This window comes from Platalea leucorodia, assembly GCF_965183815.1.
Source record: "Platalea leucorodia genome assembly, chromosome: 1".
Taxonomy (NCBI): Eukaryota; Metazoa; Chordata; class Aves; order Pelecaniformes; family Threskiornithidae; genus Platalea; species Platalea leucorodia.
Window position 1 is genome coordinate 145252289 of NC_138823.1, and position 22988 is coordinate 145275276.

Consider the following 22988-nt stretch of genomic DNA (forward strand, 5'->3'; position numbering starts at 1 on the left):
CTCCTTGTGGTGACAACCTGCCCAGGGACAGTATGTTGTTACTTCTGGGTCGATGCTCTATTTCCCACATTTTCATGATAGCCAATAGAAAATAATTTCTAGTGCTCTGTAGGTTGCTCGAACTAGAAGTATCCCATTAACTTACAAATCACTTTGCATGTCCAAAGAAGGGCAACGAAGTTGGTGAAGGGTCTAGAGCACAAGTCTTATGAGTAGAGGCTGAGGGAGCTGGGGTTGTTTAGTCTGGAGAACAGGAGGCTGAGGAGAGACCTTATTGCTCTCTACAGCTACCTGAAAGGAAGTTGGAGCCAGGTGGAGGTCAGTCTCTTCTCCCAAGTAACAAGCGATAGGATGAGAGGAAATGGCCTCAAGGTGCGACAGGAGAAGTTTAGGTTGGATATTAGGAAAAACTTCTTCACCGAAAGGGCAGTCAGGCACTGGAACAGGCTGCCCAGGGAAGTGGTTGAGTCCCCATCCCTGGAGGTATTTAAAAGACAGGTAGACATGGTGCTTGAGGACATGGTTTAGCGGTGGACTTGGCAGTGCTAGGTTAACAGTTGGACTCGATGATCTTCAGGGTCTTTTCCAACCTTAGTGATTCTATGATTCTATAGATCAGATAAATGGATAATGCCGATAAAGGTTCTGCGTACCTTCTGGGTGGTTAGAAGCAGGTTAACAGCATTGTTCAGGATGCACACTTACTGCATGGAGAATTACATTGAATTAAGAAGCGTCTCATGGACACAATGTCTTCCCTACGAAGAAAATGGGAAATCAGACTCTATTATAACTCTTCAATTTCTAGACAAAATTTTTGGAGATTTTACAGTAAGATTTTCCCCTTCAGAATTTTAAAACTTTCTGCAAAAGAAAAGCCTCTGTCAAATGTTGCAACAATTGCAGAGTTAATTACTTAAAATATAGACATTAGACAAGCTTTAATCACAAAATTTAGACATCTGGTCTAGGCTAGTAGCAAGTGTGAATAAATCTCATGGAAGTCGGGAGCATAGGCAGAGCAGAAACTCAGCATCAAGCATGGCTTTCACCCTGCAATGTCAGGACAATTAAGTTAATTAATACAAGCCTTAATGAGCTCTCATGCTGGTCCTTCCAGCCAGGCTAGGTGCGCAACCTTTGCTTTAGCATTGTTGATGTAGAAACGCTGAAACTAGCACTTAAGCCAGCTTTTACTTTAAATGCATTTATATACATACACGTGCACATGCACGCGTGCAGGTGCACACACACACACGCGTACATTTATGCGGGTGTGCTTGGCTGCTTTCAAGGAATAAAAGACCAATCCAACTCTCAACAGAAAAACACTCCTCATATGGGGGAACCTGGCTGTCACGTTCTGCTTCCCTCATTGTTATTGTGTTGATATAGGATTAGGAGGTGTTAGATTCCAGGCAGAGTTAGTGGCATAGACACAAAGAGGCAGATAGCTTGAGAAATCTCACCCTCGCCAACACCTAAAAATAGCTTTACTGAAGCGTCACTGGTGTATCATATTGTACGTCCCATCGATGTTGGCCTCACAGCACGGCGCAAATCATGGAATCGGGGGGTTGGGTTTACCGAAGGGGCATTCCCTGAAGACAGGGGAGAGGGAAGCCACGACCCATAGCCTCTCTCATCTCCAGAGGCAAGGGACACTGGGAGAAAGGCCCTGCCCATAGCACGTAGGTAAGGGTAGCATGGGGGCAAATCTCCTGCTGCGTTACTTTATTTTCATGCAGATTTTCCCGAGTTTCAGATGTGGTTCCAGCCTCTTCCTTCATTGATGGAAAACTTCCAGCAGAAACGTGTAGGGAACAGAATCTACCTGGAGTAGCTTGTGGTGCGTATGCCACAGCCAGAGCTGTAAGCTGCAGCGTAAGAGTAGGACCAATACTGGATTTCTACCCAGAGAGAGGAGAAGCTCAGGGGCCAACACTGCTGGGAGTGTGCTTGTGAAAATCTGGCAAGGGCTGGGGAGAAGACAGTCCTGAGGCTTTTTTAACCTCCCTGCAACCACGAAATCACCAAAACCCTTTGAAACCAATGCTTGTAACTGGAGTCCTTCGAAATAATTTCTTCCAGCTTTGATGCCCAACATCTCTTGCAGCAGGACCAGCCATTCCTTTGAAAGTGGGATTTCTCATCCCACAGCAGTATTTTAAGCACCATTTCCTACCTTTATGTGGGCAGGAGGCCAACTACCTCCTCCCGGAAAAAAAAAAAAAAAAAAGTTGCAGAAACAATGAGCATCAACTCGGAGATGGAGAAAATCAGTAATGAAGTGAGGAGGAGGAGATGGAACTGGATCGGTCATGTCTTGAGGAAAAAACCAACAGAAGACTGCGCTGTGGCCCTTGGGACTCCAGAGCACGCAGCCGCAGACCGATCGAAGTGCAAGAACGATGTTTGCGCCTTGTGTGCCTCCTGGCACTGAGAGAATTCAGATCAGATCCTACCTTTATAATATAAAACCGGCAGGACCATTCCTCAGTTGGGTTTATTCAGGAGTCCGTACCTGCAGTCATGTGAACACAAAGTCCTTCTCTCCAGAATTACAAAAATAAAACTATAAACAAGTATTTAATTTGTACCTCCCTGTTGTCATCACATTTTCCTTCCTTGTGGCTGTAAGTTTCCAAGGCAGAAGAGACATGTAATGATCAAACATACTAACTGGCACTGTTTATTCCTAGAAGAAAAGCACATCAATAAAACAAGAAGTACTTCAGGTAAGTGATAATAGACCAGGTGCCACATTTTGCAAGCTAGTAATCTGTGGATACCAAAGGATTGCTGCTAAAAAGAACTAGATACTCTTTCTGTTATTACTCTCAAATAGAAGACAGTACCGGGTGTCAGTTTATCAGTTGGAATTACAGGAGTAACATAAAAAAATGCATCTCTAGTCTGAAAATGGCATTTGGCTGCTGCCCACTCATCTATCCAAAGCTCCAATTCCAAACGATTTGCAGCCTGGAAATGAAAATTTCAGACATGTATCATGAAAATATCATGACATAATGAAAATATCATGTGTGTATATATATCTCATGATATAGGATATATCACCATATTATATGTATCATATATATCATATATATGAGTAAGGTTAGCACTGAACCTGCCAGCTTACATTTGTCTGTAAGCAGAGGAACAGGAAAAGAATAATAATTGGGTTGCTCTTATTTTTATCAATTTTTGAAACAATTAGTAGTTAAAATTGTTTTAACTTTATTTTAATCCAAAGACAAGGTGCTGTTCATGAGGTGAGAGAAAACAGGCACATTGGCACTTGAACACACCACGCTGCCGTCGGTGATGATGCATTTTGATTGGAACGGAGAGGTTCCAAGCTGGACGCTGCCCCAGCTGAGATGCTGGGCAAGGTCTCTCCAGCTGACAGGGATCTCTGCCCTTGGACTGAGAGCAGGCCCATGAAACAACTGATGATCTTGTGCCAGCCACCTACTGGTGTTATTGAAGTGATAAACTGTGCTTATATTGAAATTATAAACTGGGTTTTATGCACACTATATATGGAGAAACGGTTCACCACCAGGTGGCAGATTTAGAATTTCAAGAGAGACCCAAATGGCAGCACTGATTCAAAAAACCCCTTACCTGTCACCCACACATTTTAGAAAAGCAAACGGACATTCTTCTTCTCATTTGACCAAGTCCAAGGATGTACTGGGCGGATGCTACCATGCCCCATGCCCCAGGTTACAGCCTATGGATAGTTTAAGAGGTACCGTGTTATAACAAGCTGTAATCCTCAGATGAATTCTCCTTGATTAAGAAAAAAATAACGCCTTTTTTGGTTCACTAGGGACCTTCCTAGAGAAAGAGTAAATATCGAATCCAACACTTGCTCATTTACACCTGTACTATTCTATAGGCTAAACCCTACACAGGACAGGTAATTTCTTACCAATTTCAACCAGGTTGGTTTAGGATAGTGACATAAAAATGGTCCTCCAGAGCATTCATGGATAGAATGAAGGGCAGAAAATGAAAATACTGCCAAGGTATTTCAAGAGTGCTTAATTCACCCTACTAAAGCTACTCAGTCCTTCCTGTAAGAGAGAAAAGCATCACGAGCAATTTCCAAACGGTGGGGTTTCTTTGTAAACTGTTCATCTAAGCTCAGTACCACAATTTTGTATATGTGTGTCATGTGTTAGATTGCAAACGCTCTGAAGAAGGAACCGTTTTTTTTCCTCGGTTTGTAGAGGTTTTAGCACGCTGGTACCCTGACAAAGCACTTAATCAAATAATAAAAGGTCATTATCACAATAAGTCAGGGTGCTTTACAGTTTAATAAGCTTTGAAAAGCAAGTATTTCAGCAGGCACAAAGTGAGAGCTGGGGGAAAACCATGAAGTGAATGGACTCTTAATGAGTGTATTAACTCCCAGCAGGCCCTATGATATAAATGGACTTTGGATAATATAACCTAAGATTTTAAAATGATCTTTACTCTTTCACTCATTATCCATTTGAAAATCCTGATTGCTGATAGATTAACTGAAGACCTGTTCCTAGTATTTTTTAAGTCCAATATATTTTCATTACTTTTGTAAGCTTTGTCATTATAAGCTTTTGCATTTTTCCCCATTAATACCTGCCATCAAAAAGTAAGAAAACAACTGTTTTTCTAGGTTATCTATCTTCTACATAGACTACGAGCACTTGGAGCTGCTGATGCCAAGACCTATTCAAGTTATACTTTGTTCTCTATGTTTTATAACTTTTATTGGTACTTACTTCACTGTGCAACTGCAAAATATAAGCAACAAAATTTCTTCATATTTTACGAAAGTATCTTCCTCGGTATGTTTCTGAAAATTGAAACACAGAACTTGTCACTGGACTGTAAGATTAGACCAGCTGTGTACAATGGACACACTCTAATCTCCATCCATAATCCGATCGGTGTTGCTCTGTTCCAGTTTCATTTAACATGTGGCTCAGATGTGTTGGATATACTGAGAATCATATTTCATAAACTACATATTCTGCAAAATCAAACTACTACATGGCTAGCAATTTAAAAACCTACTATTTTAAGGAAGATTTGCAAAATATCCATATTGTGTTTCTTCAAATATATTTGCTGCAGTAGGACCACAAATCATCAAACCATCAAACTATGTGTTTTGAACATAAAACCAACACAATTAAAGAAACAACCACTGCAATTTAATAGCAACAATCTCACTTTACAAGATAATAACGATGGAAACTTTGTAAAGGAATCTGAAAAAGAATGTAATTAAAAATGACAGATTTAAGACAACAGAAAGTTGAAAATTAAATAGCATAATAATTCTAGTAAGCGGAAATTTTAACCAGAATGTTTACTTGATGCAGCGTTCTGATTAATAAGTGACACTGTATTACCAGCACTTACTGACATCCAATAAATACTATTCCTTTAAAGTAGTGTTTTTCTGTTCAGCGACCTTGCACAGACTGACAATGAGCAACCCAGACACCAGAGCCAGTTCGCAAGTGGTCAGTAGCAAAACTCCTAAACAGAACAGGAAAGGACCTGGAAGGCATGTGATGTCTAAAACATAACTTACTGCTAATACAGTGATTTCAATATTCAATGCACTCCACAAATATTATTTTAGATTTCTTTTACAACATATACCACTTCCAAACATGAATTAAAGCAAAACAGAGGTGATGTGGCTTTGTGGATAGAGAGGAGCACTGAACTGCGAACTAGGAAATCAGGATTCAGTTCCTGGCTCGAGCCCAGACTCCCAGGTAAGACATTCAGTAAGACGGAAATTAAAACACTGGCCTCCTAAGAAAACTTTGAAATCTACTGAAAAAAAGAGCAATGCATCTGAGTTGGGGCTTATTATTAAAAAATTAAATAGGAACTATACAACACTTTCTCTGATCACTTTAGAGATTACATAATAATTAACTTTATTAAGCATGACTGCTGCTAATGCTGCATAAAAATAATCAAATGAAACATGATAAACTGACTGTATACGAAGGATTCCACAAAAGTGGAAGTCACATACTTTCCCTTCTTTGAACCCAATTCATGAAGAAGTCAGAAGCGTGCAATAAGTGTGAGTACCCGCAGAAATCTCAGCAAGAAAACTGGTCCCACGGGAAGCATGACTGCGCAGAGAATTCTGGTGATACCAGGATTTCATTTCCAAAGTCTTCAGTGATACTTAAGCAAAATAGTTACGTATTTATCAAGATAGGGAGGATGCTTTTCTGAAAAGGGATGTGAATTTCAGTATTGACTGAAGTTCATGAGAACTGCATAAGAAAGTGTGTTAGTAAGTCACACAGGCATAAATATGCACAGCAAAATTGAAACTGAAGTATTCTTCTTATTAAATAATATAAAATAATGTGATGACCACCAACAGAGGAAAAAATCCACAAAGAAATTTTTTGCAGTTTATTTTCAATTATCATTTTTGGATAACCAAGCAGCTCTGTATGGAGAAAGCACAGAAGAGTCATTCTGGCACTTTTGGATAGTACATTTTTTTTTTTTTTTTTTTTTTCCCAAAATTTTTCTAGACACATTCAGTCCACTTGCTCGGTCTATAGTCCATTTTATATGAGCATGATTAGCTCGTATGATTCCAGAGGAAGCTAACAATATATACAGTCAATGAAACTATCTTCTTGGCTACTCTGGGCCCTTTAAAATGTCTTCTAAGTCTATCCTGGCTAAACAGAATCCACAATATACATGATAGCTACCGAATACACTGTCTTGAAATGAGAAATGCTCAGCACAAAATGGGACTCTTGGCATGCAGCTTAAAATAAAAGGTAAGAGTTCAGAAGTTTATAAAATCCCAAATGGGGTCAATTAAAAGGAGTTAGCAAAAGAAGGGACTGTTCATTGTTACTGTAAAAAAGGCACTTTGAGTAAATGGGACCAGAATTGGAGGAATCTTAGTCGACACAAAGTTCAGTTTGGTTTCATAAAAAGGCTTCAATGCTAAGGGATGCTACTCAAGTTTCCTGCAGTTTTACATTAAAATGAATTGCTGAGTAGTTTATAATAAAGGACATAAAATGTTTACAACCAACTTGTAAAATTAAGAAAAGCATAGTATAAGCAACATATTACTAAAAGCAGCAATGCATAGCCTTTCATTGAGATAATGCACAATTTTGGACACCATGTGCCAAACTCTTAAGATACTTTCAGTAGCATTATCAACATAAAATTGGCCTACAAAACAAAAGCTTTACCAGCTCCCATTCATAAGGAGATTGAGGTCATAAACAAACCAAAACAATTTGTCAATATTTTCAACATCCTGGATGACCAATATCAAGTATATGGAATAACAATCACACTCTTTGTTCAGCTATCTCACTGGAGGCAGCCGTTAAATCAGAGGAATGATTTTAATTCTTTTCTAACATTTACACAGTAATGCATTTAAGTTCTTTCAAATGTTGCTCACCACAGTTTGTTTTTCTCTTTTCTCTCCACAACAAAAAAAAAGAAAAAAAAAAACAATCAAGCACTTCCACAGAAAGAATATTTGGCAATTTTATACTCCACTGAATGGTGGATTTTCACAATAGCTCACTTTAGATTGAAAGTCATTAGTGGTCTTTCCTCTCGTTTCTGCCAAGGACTCTTCTTATCTTCACCTTGGTCATCTTCCTCATCCTCCTCATCCTCCTCATCATCTTGAACTGATGTTCCGTGTTCAGGACTAGTTAATGGCTCTGGTTTGGTATCCACAGTTCTCGTTTCCTCCTGCAGGCTGGGCAGCTGCACACCACCTCTTTTACTAGTGCCTTCTAGTAGGCATCGTAGAGCATTGTCCTCAGGGCTACAAACTGCTGTTCCACACTCGCTGCCACTTTGGTCCATATCATCCAAGTACACAAGTTGTGTGTAAGCTGTGCTATCTGAAGCCTTCCGCTCTCTCTGCTGGTGCTCTTGCACTGGTGGGTGACTCTGTGGCGCAGACAGATGATCTCCTCTTCCCTTTCGGGCAGATTTTGGTTCATTCATGTCAACACCAGAGTCCAAACTGGCATCGTTACTCCCGTTCCTACCAGCTCTTTGGAGATCAATGTATGAATGTCTAACGTGAGCATTCGAACGTCCATCTAGAGAAACAAACCACGCTCGAGGATGAGGCAATGGCTTTCCACCTCCTAATTCCATCAAAGCCTTTTCTGTAAGAAGCTGCACTTCGCTATTCATTTGAGCCAGGGATGCATCATTAAGTGAAGCAGGAATGGAAATAGATTCAGACATGGAAGCATTCTGTTGACTCCACTCAGCTGCACCTGCATCTTGCAAATGTTGCTGAGATATTGCTTGGGATGCTAACTGCTGGGGTTGCAGCTGTTGGGGGGGGTGTGGAAAGAGCCGTGCATGAGGGTTAGGAAGCTCAGCCTGAAGTCTTTCTATATCAATCTGCTGGTCAGCTGGGACAACCAGCGGCTGGCTAACAAAAGGGTGTTCTCCTGGCAATTTCATGTAATGACCTGGGATGACCAATGCAGGCAAAACTTTTCTGTAAACACTGTCATTGACTTGGTCAACAGAATTGCAGCAGATTAACTGACCTGGTCGAGGGAAAGATGTAGGTCTTTCAAGGTGGTCAACTGAACGAGACATCATACAATCAGTAGGTCTGCAGTCCAGCAGCTCTTTTTCAGGGGCTGAAGGTGCGGGGTATATTTGTTCCTGAATATTGTATTTACTTCCAGTAGCAATATGGTTCATAGATACTTGAATTTCTCTTTCTTGCTTTTCAAATAAAGGCTGAGACAGCATAGCATTGTAACTTCTCCTATACTCATCTTTGATAGGGGACTCATAGCCTTCAGCTGTTTCTGTAGATTTTCTTGGCTTTAAAGGAAAACTATCTGCTGATTTGTGATAGTCTTTTCTTAGAGACCCGCTGGGCGTCAGGTCATCCAAGGAAATTCTGCTCTTGTCTTTCTCCTTGTCAGAGAGCAGTTCTTCTCGGGAGCTAAACTCCTGGGAAGTACTGAATGAGTGTTTGAGCATAGGTGTATGCATATCTGCTTCTCCACTAGGTGATACCATCTCCATGTGGACAGCACTGATTAATTCCTTTGCACCTGAGTTTTCAGTGTGTCCGTTGCTAGCAACAGACAGCCCGCCAGGAAATTCTGACTCACGACGTGAAAATATTAAATTTATATGGGACATAGAGGTTGCTTGATCCTTTTTAGAAGTGTCCAGTGCTGTGGAAAGTTGCAGTTTCTTATGATGCTGACGTGGTCTTAAACATTTTCTTCTATAAAAGCCGGTAACAAAAGAAGTTACACATTTATGACTGTTGTACACAGAAACAAGAACAGCAAGCGTGTCTTAATGAGAGATTTTTAAGCAGTGATTAATATTAGGGGAATTGAGATTTTGTTACAAAACCTAACAATTAAAAGCTTATTCCAGCAGTGAAGATAAAATTAAAGAATAACTAATGTCAATTGGGAAATATGTCAAGCACCAATTACAAATTGGAGCAAATGTCTGGAGGAGGCAAATACAAAATAACTCATTAATATTCACTTGCTGATAAAAGTTTAACATTCATTTTAATATAAGACTAATAAAAAGATCACTTGCAAGTGCAGAACAGGTACAATGACAGAGATCTTGTACCTATGCCTATGTTCAATAGGAGGTTTTAGAACATCTTACAAGGAAAACACAGGTACAGGCTGTGCAATTCATTCAACTACCATCTTACCAAAATCAGCAACTGTATATGCTGCATGTAAACAGGCACATTTGAAATTTGATCTGTTTCTTTTTTCTTCAAGTGCTTGCTTGCCTTTTTTTTTCCCCAAGTAAAAATGTTTCAATACAAAATCTTTTAATTTCATGAGCACAAAAAAGCTTACACTTCCAACATGAACTAAGTAACCAGGATGGTGAATCTTACCTGCAATAATACAAAAGCAGACACAGCAAGACTAGAAGTATGAGAGCCATCCCTCCTAAAATTGCCAAAAGAAACATTGTGTGATAGCTGGTAATGTCGTGTGTTACAACGGGACCTGGAAGGCCAGAAAAGAGAATTTAGACCTGTAACAACCTGCAAACAGGAAGAGCAACAACACTTTAAACAGAGAGGGACATCTTCCCCTGTTATCGGCGCTAAGTGAGCAACACTGCCGCTCCTAGCCCTGGTGCCTATTGAGCAGACCATCTCTGGCGAAGGGAGCAAGTTGTGGAAAAAGCATGTGCTGGTTTTCATGACTGCAAGTCCAAATAGATCATTCTGTGGAAAAGCAGTTAGTTTCAATGGGAGCATGCATCAGTGAATGCTGCCTTCCAGGTCCTGATGCCGACACAGTGCACCAAAGCTCTCATCACTGGAGAAAAGCCTTCGCAGCATCTTCCAGCACTGTAATGCATGTAGCAGCACTGTGGCCAACAACTTCTCTTTAACAACATTTGTGGTGCTTTGCACTAAACAGTACATACAGTGCAGTACAGGATTCGTTGGAAGATGTGCTGGTGCTCTTAAGTCTAGATCAAGCCAAGCCAAGCACATCTTCAGTAGCTTTAAAAAACCAGGCTACTAGTGAAACAGTGTTGTAACTCCAGGTTTCAATAATGCTTAGTAAATGTTCTAACATACACAGGAATGCACACATGTGGACAGCATCTGTTCACAATTATGCATGTGTAACCCTGTTGGTCTGTAAAATCCTTATCATGATTTTGAAATAAAGGCCCAAATTTTCATCTGCAGGCAAGGAGGTACAGCACCAGCTGACAGAGTAACATGCATGTACTGTGAAGGACAGCAAACTTGGCCAACATTAAGGTTTTAGATCATGAGGTTTGTGAAACCTCATCTGTGGATCTTGAGTGCTCTGTAGAGCCACTGCTAGGAATACAAAGCTCATTTTTGTCCATTTTTTTGAGATAAGAAATCAAATAGATTCAATGAGGAGATAAAATAAGAAAAAAGACATTAACCCGACTAAAAACAACATCAAGCATATTGCATTTGGGAAATCTAAATATTTATACATTCTGTCCTGCCACTACCTTTGCATAATTGATTGATACTGTTGCTTCAGGACATTAAGCAAAAAGAAGAGATAAATCATTTGAATTTTTCATGAAAATGTTGTTCCCATTGCAACAAAGTTTTAGGAACCCAGATCTAGCCCTCAGAAAGAAGCAAAAATAAAATACAAGTAGAAATTCTGCCATACAAGTTAAACTGCAAGGACAAATAAGCCTTCTCCTGTTAAGAGTTACAGGCCTTCTAACCTTAGAGTTACAGGCACAATTTTATGACTAGTATAACTTCCTTGCAGTCTGGGACAGAGCTGTACTGGGAAATGTTTGGCTCAGAGCAGTTGCTTTTTCTTAAAGTACAATTATTTTGTAAAATTCCATTAAATTCAATATGATAGTTTATTCAGATCTGCACCTGCCTCTACACTCTGTTCAGCAATGAATCAGCTGAATATTCCAGCAGTTTCATTTAATATAACCTCAAATAAAAAGCTTGCATAAGGTATAACACAGCAAAAACCTCCAAATGCTCTGCATATACAACTTCATGGCATATATAAGCAGAGTTCAAAAACAGTCCTCATGTTAGAGTTTGTTTTGTTGGTTGGATACAGTTTGTTTAGCTTGCACAGCCAAAGCAAGAATGTTTTCATTCCTACTGTATTTCGTTTTCATCCAGAAAACTTAATAAAGAAAACCTGTAAGAGGAGGAGGTTTTTGTTTGATTGATTGGCTCTTTTATACACAGAGGTATCTCTGATTATTGGTTGCTGAAGAACTAATACTAAGAAATCTGAGGCAGCCACAGACAGAAAAAACAAAGAGCAAGCTGCAACATTCATTATCTCCACAGGCACAGAAGTACGTATAATGCCTAGTTCAAAGTGATTTTCTGCAGTTATGCCAAGAGGCTTGCAGATGGCAACCAGTCAGCTCATCTACTAATGCCACTCTGCTAATACTAGCACTTGGACGGTAAGTTATTCGCAGTGTAAATCAGTCACCAAGATGATGCAAAGCGTAAGTCAGGGCAAAATGGGCATCTTCAGCGTAAAAGAAAAAAAAAAGTTACAATCAATCAATCCATTAGTAAGTGTCTAACCCAGGATGATGTTGGTCTTAGGTGAATCCTTTTCTTTGGGAGTTTCCATACAGAAACTTCACAGCATGTATTTTTCTACCTGCTGGAACACCAATACATTGATGTTATAACTCCCCTCGTTTTCTAGCAATGGCTCTACCAGGCAGTGGTGACATAAATGCATCAAAGCACTTTAAAAAGTTTCCCATTGAAATGACTTAGAGATTTTGAGCACAAGGGTTTCCCCCCACAATCCCCAAAAGATTTTAGCCCTTTACTTTCAGCTTTCTGTTTTCTAATAATCCATTATTGATCAAGCTGTGGCATCTCAGATGAGGTCATTCTGAAAAATATAAACATTATATATGAATAAATAATTACTCAATGCTGTGAATATCAATAAAATTCAATTCCATCTTACCTGGGATAGTAGGTGACATAGCTGCAACCCAGTAGCCCAGCTGAGGTGCAATATAAGTCCAAGTCAACTGATTTCCTTCTTGTTGTACAAGGCCCAAACTACTCTTCAGCCATGTCCCTGTAAACGTAAAGGTTGTAGGAAGGTGTTACAGATACATTCACACCTTCCTCTGCAAATAAGCGGAAAAGCAAGCAGTAACAAAACCTATCAGTGTGCTGTAGGGATTGTGTGCATTGCTGTGAAGTGGGAGACTGCGCCTTCTTGTCGCTGGCATTTGAGAGCTCCCGCAAGCAGTCACGCCTGTGGCCTTCTCAGAAGCATTGTACACAAAAAACGTTTAAGATTAAATAAAACTAATACATCTTCAAAAAGGGTTAAAAGAAAAGATAGTCATATTAGATTCCCCTTTTTTGAAGAAGGATATTCCTGAAGCTGATTATATGTAGACAGCCCACCTAAAAACTGTATTCAAGAGAAATGACATCTCCCAGACCACATGTGAGTTCTGCACACCAACTTTCTATCAGCTCTGGCTGTCAACTTCTAGAAGACTGAAGAAAATACGTCCTCAAAATGTTGGTTTTCCTATACAGAAAACAAGCTTATGAATGTTACTACCAATAAATGTAGAATTAAGTTGCACCATCAGTTTGATTCAGCAACATCAGTCATTCAGAATGCGCATACATCCAGGAATACTGTTTGGTAATGGATGATGATTTTTTTAAAAACATGTTTCTCAGAAGAAATGGAGTAGATTTTTTAGAATTATCAAATGGTCATTTCAAAATAAATAAGATTGACAATTTTAAAGCAATGTGTTTAAGTAGACGTAACTCTTAAGTAGTCCAGACTGACAATCTGTATTAGTTAAAAGCTGTTGTACTTTCAGAAGATAAATTTTGTTGCAAAAATTGGGCTACAAAGAACTTTTACAACTGAATCAGCTGGATGCCTTTTTGTAATTCATTAAGACCGCTGATCCTGGGGCTGCAGGAGAAAAATTCACCTTAGTTTTTGATATATTAAATGTCCAGTATGGCTTGTAGACTGCTCCCATATTTATTTTCATTGAAAGAAACACCAAATTGCTGGCCTGGACACTGAGAGCAGTCGCTGGGAAGCCACCCCTGGCGCCAGGCAGCGTCTCCTGAAGCTGCAGATGCCTGGCTTGGCATCTCCAGTGGGTGCCGTAACAGAGGGCTTTACATCGCTAAGGAGGTTCTTCACACGCTTTGGTGGCCACCACCAGTACAGCTGATCTGCGTAGAGAAGGGATAAACCCCTCTGCACTTCTGTAGCGCAGCTCTGTATTTCTGTGCAAAGGGGGGACAGAATGCTGTATTTACCTTACTCAGCTTCAAATGCTCACTTTAAAGGCAAGCTGCATCTTGTACTTGTGATTCCCTTTCCTTTAAATACTCTCCTGCATGTAATTCCCGAAACAGTGCTTTGCATCAGACGTCACTCAGGACTAAGCACGAACATTTGTGGATGACAGTCGTCTGAACACTTAGCAGTGAGTGCAGGACACAGAATAGATGCTGATGTTGTTTTGTTTTTTTAATACCACTGAGATCCTGATGATTTCCTCTGTGTTCCTTAGATTATCCATCTGTGCAAACCCTGTACATATGAGAATGGCTTTTCTGAGTATTTATTTCCTCTCTACTCCTGATTTTTCCTATGTAAGTACACCCTTAAACTCAACCATCTTTGGCTAATAATAAACCCGTCTGAACATAGTGAAAAGTTTAGAAAAATACAGGTTTGAGAGGATTTCTAGATCGAGGTGACTATTATTGCCAGATAGGGGCTCTGTATTTGCAACCAAACTGAATTTGTGGGCAACAGGGGAAAGGAATTACTGATATAATTTTCAGTTTTCCAAGTATCATTTCCAGTCTGTATAGGGTAGCAATAATCTGTTATTTCATAAAGAAAGTCACACGAGACAAGTAATTTTGATTCACAGTACCAAAGGACCAAAATCTGCGTATACAGATTTGCACATATGGCATCCATAACTGTCGCACCTTGATGTAGCCATTAGTTTACCTCTTTTAGGGAAACATTATCAGGAAGAATAGAATTGAATTGTCCACAGTTATGTGTGAAGTTTCTGGAAAACTAGGAAAAGTAAATTCATTTTCTCCACTGAAGTGGCCACTATCCCTTCAGATTTTCTACCCGTGCACTTTTGGGGAAGATGCCGTACTAATAGCCCTGAACCACAAGTGAAAAACAGCCCGTAGGGTCAAAAACTGCTTCTATCTTGTGCCTAAAATGCCATTTGGTAAGAAAATTCCTGCAGGCTTAAATTTTGTAAGTTTTTTTCTGCAAGGTTTGGACAATGAGAATATGCACCAACTATTCAAATACGCAACTATGTGATACAAAACTTTAAAAGAGATATAAAAGTGCTGATTAAAAAAAAGAACGGAAGGACCTGGGTGATGAATTCTTCATGCTTTTCATACTTCTCTTACTGTTTCTAAGCCCTTTAAATTCACACACAAGCAGAACACGTCTGTATGTAATTTTGTGAAGTTCATTATCTTCGTAGTCTATTTTTATAGTCACCTCCTTGAGCAGAAGCTATTATTGATTCCCTCACTAGAGGGAACTTGTGTCCAGCTTGCCTTATTCACATTTACACTGCATCCTAATGAACACAATCCTCCTAATGCCTCTGTAAAAGCCTTTTGCTCAGTAATACGCTTCTTGCATAATGCAGCGATCAAGAAGCTAACAGGCTGCACTCTTACCGCTGCGAGCAGAGCTCCGCTGCCATCCTGCCGAGCAAGCAGCAGCTCAGATTGCTCATATTTTAGCAACGAAAGGAATCCCTGTATTTGCAACGGAAGCAAACAATAGAGTCTACTGCACAAGGTCAGTCAGGTTTCATGCTTGTCTTCTGCTCATTTAGGTCACCCATTTTTGCTAACCACTGGATATACTTGAGGAAATGTATTGGTCTATGTAACACTAGGGAAAAATGCAATTCCCTCTCTTTGTTATGGACAGTTAAGAATTTCAAAAGTGTAACAGATATATCTGATATCGGTCATCTTTAAACAAGAGTGATGAAGCTTTTGTTGACCTTACCCTACACGTGAGTATGTGATGACAGCTAGAAAAGAATCACTTTTTAAATGGCACTGCCCCAAGTTCTTTCATCAGGACAACACCAAGTGTGGGTTCCTGGGAACCACAGGTACACAATCTCATCAGCTGCCTTTTTTAATACTTTCCTGGTCCAACGCTTTGGTGATAAACTCGCCTCTTATACTTCCACCATCTCTTACCAATAGTCCACTAATAAAACAGAGCATCCTCCCGCATGGTGGGATGAAGAGAATAAAAAACTCCATCTTTCACAACATCAGCAGCAAAACAGGTTTGAGCGGCAACAGTTGAAACACAAAGTCCTGTATTGTTTCTTGTGCGATCAAATAGCCAAAAGCCAACATAGTATTACTGGAGGGAACTGATATGCCTTCAGTATTCTGCAAATCCATCCGGGCGTTTCCAGGTCTCTCTCGTATTTCATCCTTTATAGGTTCTAATACCCTGGTTGCTTTTCAACTATCATTAAACACGAAGCAGTGTTCTCATAGCTCCCTACATGCAATGCCTTGCTGTAATTACTAATGTTGGGCTTTCTACCGAGCAAAAACCCAATCACATTGTACTTACTGGCTATGCTCTAGCATTTCAAGCTGCCTTGAGTAAGCACGAGTTCGTTGCTGTGCAGCCTCGAGAATGAATTCCCTATCCCATCCCAGATTCTTCCTTGCAGCAGGAAACAAGATGTTTTCCTGTTCTAAAAATGCAGCTGATTACCCTCTTCTGTGTCCTCGTGTACTTGCTCTTGTAAGCAAGGGAGGAGACTGAAGGGCAGTGAGTAAAGAACTTCTTCCGTTTTTCTGTCCTTTCCTATGCACTAGCCTGCAATTGGAGTAAGGGCAAGCAGCATTCATTTTTTTCTGTGCAGGCAGGATTACAACTGCAGGAGACCTAAGCAGAAGGATTTAGGAGGGAAGAGGGGTCTTACCTCCCTGCATGGCCAAGTGTTACAACAATTTCACTTGTTATTCTCCAAATATCCTATAACATCTACTTCCTCCCCCCGCCCAAGTCAGCACAATCAACTAGCTTCACTGCTTATTAAGTTTTATACATGATGTGCAATAATTGTTAAGTAACAAGCAATACAGGATTATAAATAAAAAGCAGTACAAATAACTGGATGTAATGGAACTGATCATTTTTGTTCAAGACTGGTTGTGTAGTTCCAAAGAAAACATGTCAATGCATCTTTGGAGCAGAAACAGCAAACTCAGTATAGTTTGTAAGCACTGCACGATTTGGGCCAATTTGCCATTAATTCTTAAAGAGTGTCTGGTGCTTCACGGAAAACTTCTATATATAGAGACATTCTTGCTTATAGATCATTTTTACATTTCTCTTCCTCTTTTTCCTCTATTACTGCTCTGTGGAGCCAACATGCTGATCCAGGATTCAAGTCAGGGGAGCTGTCTCCTGGCTCAAACTAATGGCAGGGGGAGAACCAAGAAGTTTCTTAACTCTTTCCTCACCAGAATTATATTTAGTGTTACTGACTTTTTGGAATAAATGGTGTCATTTAACAAATTTCTTCTTAAAAAGCTTATAAAACAGCTACCCAGCACTCCTCTGTATATGTAACTTAAAAGCAAGGTAAGAGAACTACCATCATTAAGACTACAAAGAATATGAAAAGGAGAGTACTTTAAAAGAAATACAAATCAAAAAACAATCAGATAAAGAAAGCTGAGCTCCATCTGGCTGCAAAAATACCCAAATATCAGAGACAAGTTGAAGATTTCAGCAAAGCAGGAGAAATAAATTCTGCTAGAGAGAAGCATCTTAATACTTTGCAGCAACTTTGATTCTGATGAACATGCTTATTTATCTTGGGCAGCTTTTATGACTTGCCAGTGGGGGCAAGAGGGGGTTATCAAGAGTAAATTTAACAGCAAAAGGTTTGCACTTTAAATCTCCATTTCAACATACATTCTGCACTCAAAATGCCTTTTTGTAATTTAATTTAGTTTTCTTCTAAATCGGATTGAAAACGGCACTTTCAGCAAGGAGAGTGTCCAGATGGGCAGCTGTTGCAGAAAAGCCATTACAGAACAGCTATTCTAGACTACTTCCCCGCACAATCAGGTCACCGCATGTACGGCCAGTCTGCCCAGAAAAGAGACGTCCTCTTATCTTCAAAGACACTAACTATTCACTGTGACAGCTTGCTGGATCCAGGCAGCACAAATGGATCTGCTTTTGTAGTCTAGATGCACGATGCCTCTGCATAAGACATTACTTCCATATTTTAAAGCCAGACCTTATTATTTTAAATTAATCTGTAGTGAAAAACAGGGAATCGTACGCCTCTCTGGCTTCCATGTGTGTGACCGTGCATGCTGACAATCCCGCGCTGCTCCAGCTCAAGCAAATGGCAAACGTCCTGCGGGCCTACGTGAGGCAGGACCGCGCTTCGTTCAGGCAGGCCTGCCACACCAGGCCATCTGCTCTAGAGAGACCCCTGTGACTCCTGTGAAAGTCAAGAAGAAAGGAGACAAACTCCCCTCTTTGCCGTGTGTGCTGGCTGCGAGGGGAGTTTGCAGGCTGGCACCCCGGCACAGAACTCGGCTCTCCGGGAGGATGCAGAATACTGCTTACTTCAGGTTGAACTTTCCAAGCTGACTGTTTCAGAGCCCCTCGGATCATTACTGCTGCAGTGACTTCTGCTGACGGTGATTGTGCATTCTTCCTATCACTGATCAAAACAGTTCTGGTAAATGACTGTCAGAGGAGCATGCTGTAGCCAGCGGCTTCCCCTAAGGACAGTCATAAAGTCTAAATATTGCTAGTGTTTAAATATATGGTAGCTACGGTGTTTTTTTTTCAATAAATTACTTTTACGTGTGAGCTTTTGGTAGGAAACTCTTCCATTGATCAAATACTGTTTGCTTTTTATTTTGTTTCTTTTAACGGGTGACAGGATCATCCAATCCCACTCAAGCAGGGAACCAAAACTGTGCTATTTACAGCACGAATTATTTCCATCCAATAGGTTGGACAAATAAAAGGATTTAATTAGCCAGAGAGCAAATTAAGCATAATCCCATTATATGAATTTATTTTTATTCACAAGATTATCTTCCCTGGACAAAAGGGTTTTGGAAAGAAAAGAAAGATACTTTTAACTGTACTACTTAATAGCATAGATGTTTTAAATAAATATTCCTTAATGAGAAGTGCTTTTCTTTCAGCACAGATCTCTTCTGTGATGTCTACGATGTCTTGTAAGATCGTCCTGCTTAGGCAGAGAGTCACAGTTAAATGGAGATATACGTGTCAAAAGGAATGAGGCAGGTTGTTATCAGACAGAGTGTGGGACAGCAAAGGATATCCCAAACACACTAACAGTGTTTCTAGAAGTAATTGATTTAGACACTTCAAATGGCAGTGTTATTATGGAGAGTTAATCAAGGGCAAGTTTGTGAAAATAACTTCCTAAAGCATGTTCTGACATACATAAATTGTAGCTTTTCATTCTACCAGCTGAAAGCTGCTTATCAGATTTCTTCTTCCAACCAAAAATCACCTCTAATCTGCATTTAGCATGGGAAGTTTTACTACAAAAGGATGGGTTTTTTGGTTTTACTTTTGTTCATTTTCTGAAAAGCTAAAAGCCACTGAAATGGGAAGTTGAAAAATTCCTTCTTGAATATTGGTAGAGATTACTTTCCTCCTCCCCTCCCCGCAATACACACGGGTTTAAAAATTCATCGTATTTAAGTTAATATTACAATTTTGTTTTTGAAGTTGCTAGGCAACGTCAAAAAATAAACGTCCCTGCTCTGAGCTCATATCTTCATTATTCTTTCACTCTTACAGAATTTGTTACACAAGCCTTCCAGGGCTAAATCCTGCTACTGTTTTAGCAGCACCACCATTATTTGCTGTACTGTAAGGGAAACGCTTATAACATCATACCTTGAAGATTTTTGCAAGGAAGTCTAACGGTTCAATTTATTATTAGGGTCTGAGAAGCTTTGTAGTTTTTGCCATCTATACTCACTTTTCCCCTTAAATCACTTGTCAAATGTTTAACAAAAGAACATGCCAGTTTTCATTATTTAGTAATTTTAATTGCGTCTGGGCAGAAGGCAGGGCACATTGTAGAGAGAACTGCTTGCATTGCTTTGGTGCCCTCAGCATTTCCTTCCAGAATGCCAGAACAGAAGAGACTTATTAAAGAAAATGACTTCCATACATAATTACTGGTTAATAATTATATTTCAAAAGGAAAAGCTTAGTTATGCTTGCTGGACCACCATCCCTAGTTACCGGTGTACGTGAAAGATACTGCCTTGAATATTCGCTTTATCACATTATTAATCACATTCAGTCAGTTATTGACAAAATTATTAGAACAAGTAATAAATAAAAGCACGAGGCAATTCAAAACACTGCATGCCTTTTCCTTCATTCAGCCTCACATCGTGCTCCCATTCAGTTTCTATTTTTCAAGCTGGAAGGGGAAGCGGAGGCGCGCTGGGATTTGACCTACCATCCCAAGGCCGCAGAGGAAGGCTGTCCCAGGGCCTCCTCAGCTTCTTCCAGCCCCACCCAGACACTTCACACTCCTGCTCCCTGCACTCCTGCCTGTATTTCCACCCATCTCCAAGTCCTCTCCAACTCAAGCAGCTGCACAAGCACAATAGTCTTTTCTCCACTTCCTGAATGTTTATGTCCACCTCTTCCCACCTTCTACTGCATGGCTTCTGTAGGTGGAGCTACAGGGCCATCTACATGATACAATGTGTAGTCTGTTATTAAAACCCTTTCCCAGAAGCCATACTATTTGTTTCCAGTTTTATTTCCTTGACTACATAATGGTAGATTATTTGCACATATCACTACACTGGCACTGAGTCCTTCAACGTCCTCTTAAGCTCCACCATCATGCCGTTCCATGTCTGCTCTGCCACAAATGCAACTCAGACGATATATGAGGTGGAGAGAGGTTCAAACAATCCATTCACATCACTTTCACATGTGCAACCCACAACATCCATTTTAAAAACAACATACATATTGATAAACAAGCACAACTGCCTTCTGCCACCCACTACTCCTCTCCAGAGCAACCATGACAGTGAGAACATACCTCAGTGAGCTACACTGTGAAGCATCGGAGGAAGAGCTTCTTTTCCTTTCAATGCTGAGGTCTGTCTACTACTCTGCAATTATATCTGCACCTATTATGTAGATATCGTACATGGTAAAAACCTGGGTTTGGTAGCTGCCATTTCTATGGCAACACACAAAATATTAAATTCTTTGAGAGCAGTTGAGTTAAAAATCTGTATTCCTTAGTGTATTTAGTCTTTAAGAATAATTTAACCTTCACAGCTGAGATAAAAAAGGAAGTAAAAATCAAATTGTCAAGGAACTTGTAAACTACAGAAATAGTGTAACTGTGAACTTTGTGAAGGCTTGGTTTTCTCCTTGCAATTTGCAAATAAATCTCCATATTAGCAGTGAATCTGATCTAGAACCAAATGTTCTGGATCTGATTATATTAAATTCAAACTTTTGGGGGCAGGGAATGTGTTTTCCTGAACACGTCTATTTCTCATGCATAGAAAACCCAGTAAAACCCATGGAGAAGTGAATGAAGTCCCAGGCCATGTGCGCAGCTGCACATAGTCCAAATGCGGGCCATCTATCCAAGTTCAGAGGCATGTACCTGGGTTTGTACCCAGTGTCAGATCAAGCAACAGACTGCAAAAGTTTTTGTTAAATGATTATTTTCTGTCTGTCATGCAGCGTATGAATGTGGCGGCAATCAGAAGTTAACTGAATTCACAACAAAAAGGAATACGTTTTATTTTTAAACTATCAAAATATAAGTCAATCTTTTCTTAGGGCAGATAATTGTTGCTACCACATGGGAAGCTTAAATCAGAGACTTTTACAGATCATCTTATTTACAAATAACGTGCAATGAACTAGACAGGTAGATGTACAGGAACCTGCTTACATCTTCTGTCTGACAATAGCTGTCACTCTCTCCCTATAAACACTATGAAAAAAAAAAACCAAACATCATTTCACCTCCGGGAAATACAGCAAAACCATATTGCAGTCAAGCTTAAGTAGGCACCGATACTGTTTATACATAAGCATATCCTCATGACTTCTTTTGAGCACAGACAACATTATCTTAATTTTGCTGAGGAAGGAACATCAAGAAATTCTGACTCTACAAAAATCAATGGAAATTCTACCGCTGAAGGCAGGACGTCACCCAGAAAAAGTAAGTACCAGACTTACAAATGTATTTAGAAATCTATTACAGCATTAAATGCAGTTAGAAAGCACTGACAAAGCACAGCAGAGTACATAAAGTATTGTGCTTTATAAAGCTATAAAAAGAGTTCCCCAAGATACTCTTCTCCATATTCTGCCATCACTTTATATTAAGACACAGTTGAGATTTCAGGCACTGGGGAAACATCCTCCTCTGCAAAGAAGCTAGTAATTTAAAGACAACAAGGTCATGTCAAAGATGTACACCAAGTGTTCGGGAGGAGGAAGAACAGAGAAACGGTACTCTGAACTTCATTTACAGGTAGTGCACAAGAAATAACACAGTTTAAGGAGGAGGAGCAAAAGGATGGAGGCTTAACCCTTTCACTCCAGAGTCCTTTGCCACACAAGGTTGAAAGCGGTGTTGAAAATATTTTCCTGTTATTTGGTGGGATTAATAAACCAGCAGATGCATCGATGTTGTCACTGAAGAATAAACCCCGTTTCCATGTTATGCACTCTGGAATACTTGGTAATATTTTCATACAGCTCTAGATGTGGATCTAGAGTTCTAGGTGCAACATAATGCCTCCATACCACATGGGATGAAACTGAGGACTGAAAATGGAGAATGCTGGTCTTACAGTTTTGCTCACTAAATCCAATGAAAAACAGATACCTTAACATAAAGCATAAACCATGTAAATGGGAACTGAGGAGAATACAGCTGAGCAAGTGCTGTGTTACTCAGTCCAGCTGGCGGGATCTGGAAATGATACAGGAGGTACAAAGTTTCATTTCTACTGGGATCTGTAGTATTCATTTCTGACTGAAGAGGACAAGGCTAGAAAGAAGTCTTGGATACAAATTTGGTGTCCAAGAATAGAGAGATTAATTATATTGCTGTAAATCCTACTGACATCAAGGCAAATATACAGGGAGGAAGTCATGATCCCAACCATCTGTTTACGGATAAAGAAAAAAAAGTTTTTCAGCCCCTTCAGATTTTGAGAAAAACAAGACAGCGCTCAGGAAAAAAAAAGCCAACAACCCAGAAAACCCCAC

The 22988-nt window shown here is 39.9% G+C and overlaps 1 protein-coding gene across 1 annotated transcript in view; it reads right to left on the reverse strand.

Moving 5' to 3' along the window:
• Positions 1–7605: 7605 nt before the first annotated feature.
• Positions 7606–22988, reverse strand: part of FAM171A1 (family with sequence similarity 171 member A1) — a gene marked incomplete at both ends in the record, with an annotated part of 89793 nt that continues 74410 nt past the window's right edge. Inside the window, 3 exons of the mRNA XM_082330383.1 lie at positions 7606–9307; positions 9959–10073; positions 12555–12671. Of these exons, the coding sequence (XP_082186509.1) occupies positions 7606–9307; positions 9959–10073; positions 12555–12671 (1934 nt within the window). The remainder of the gene's footprint in view (positions 9308–9958; positions 10074–12554; positions 12672–22988) is intronic.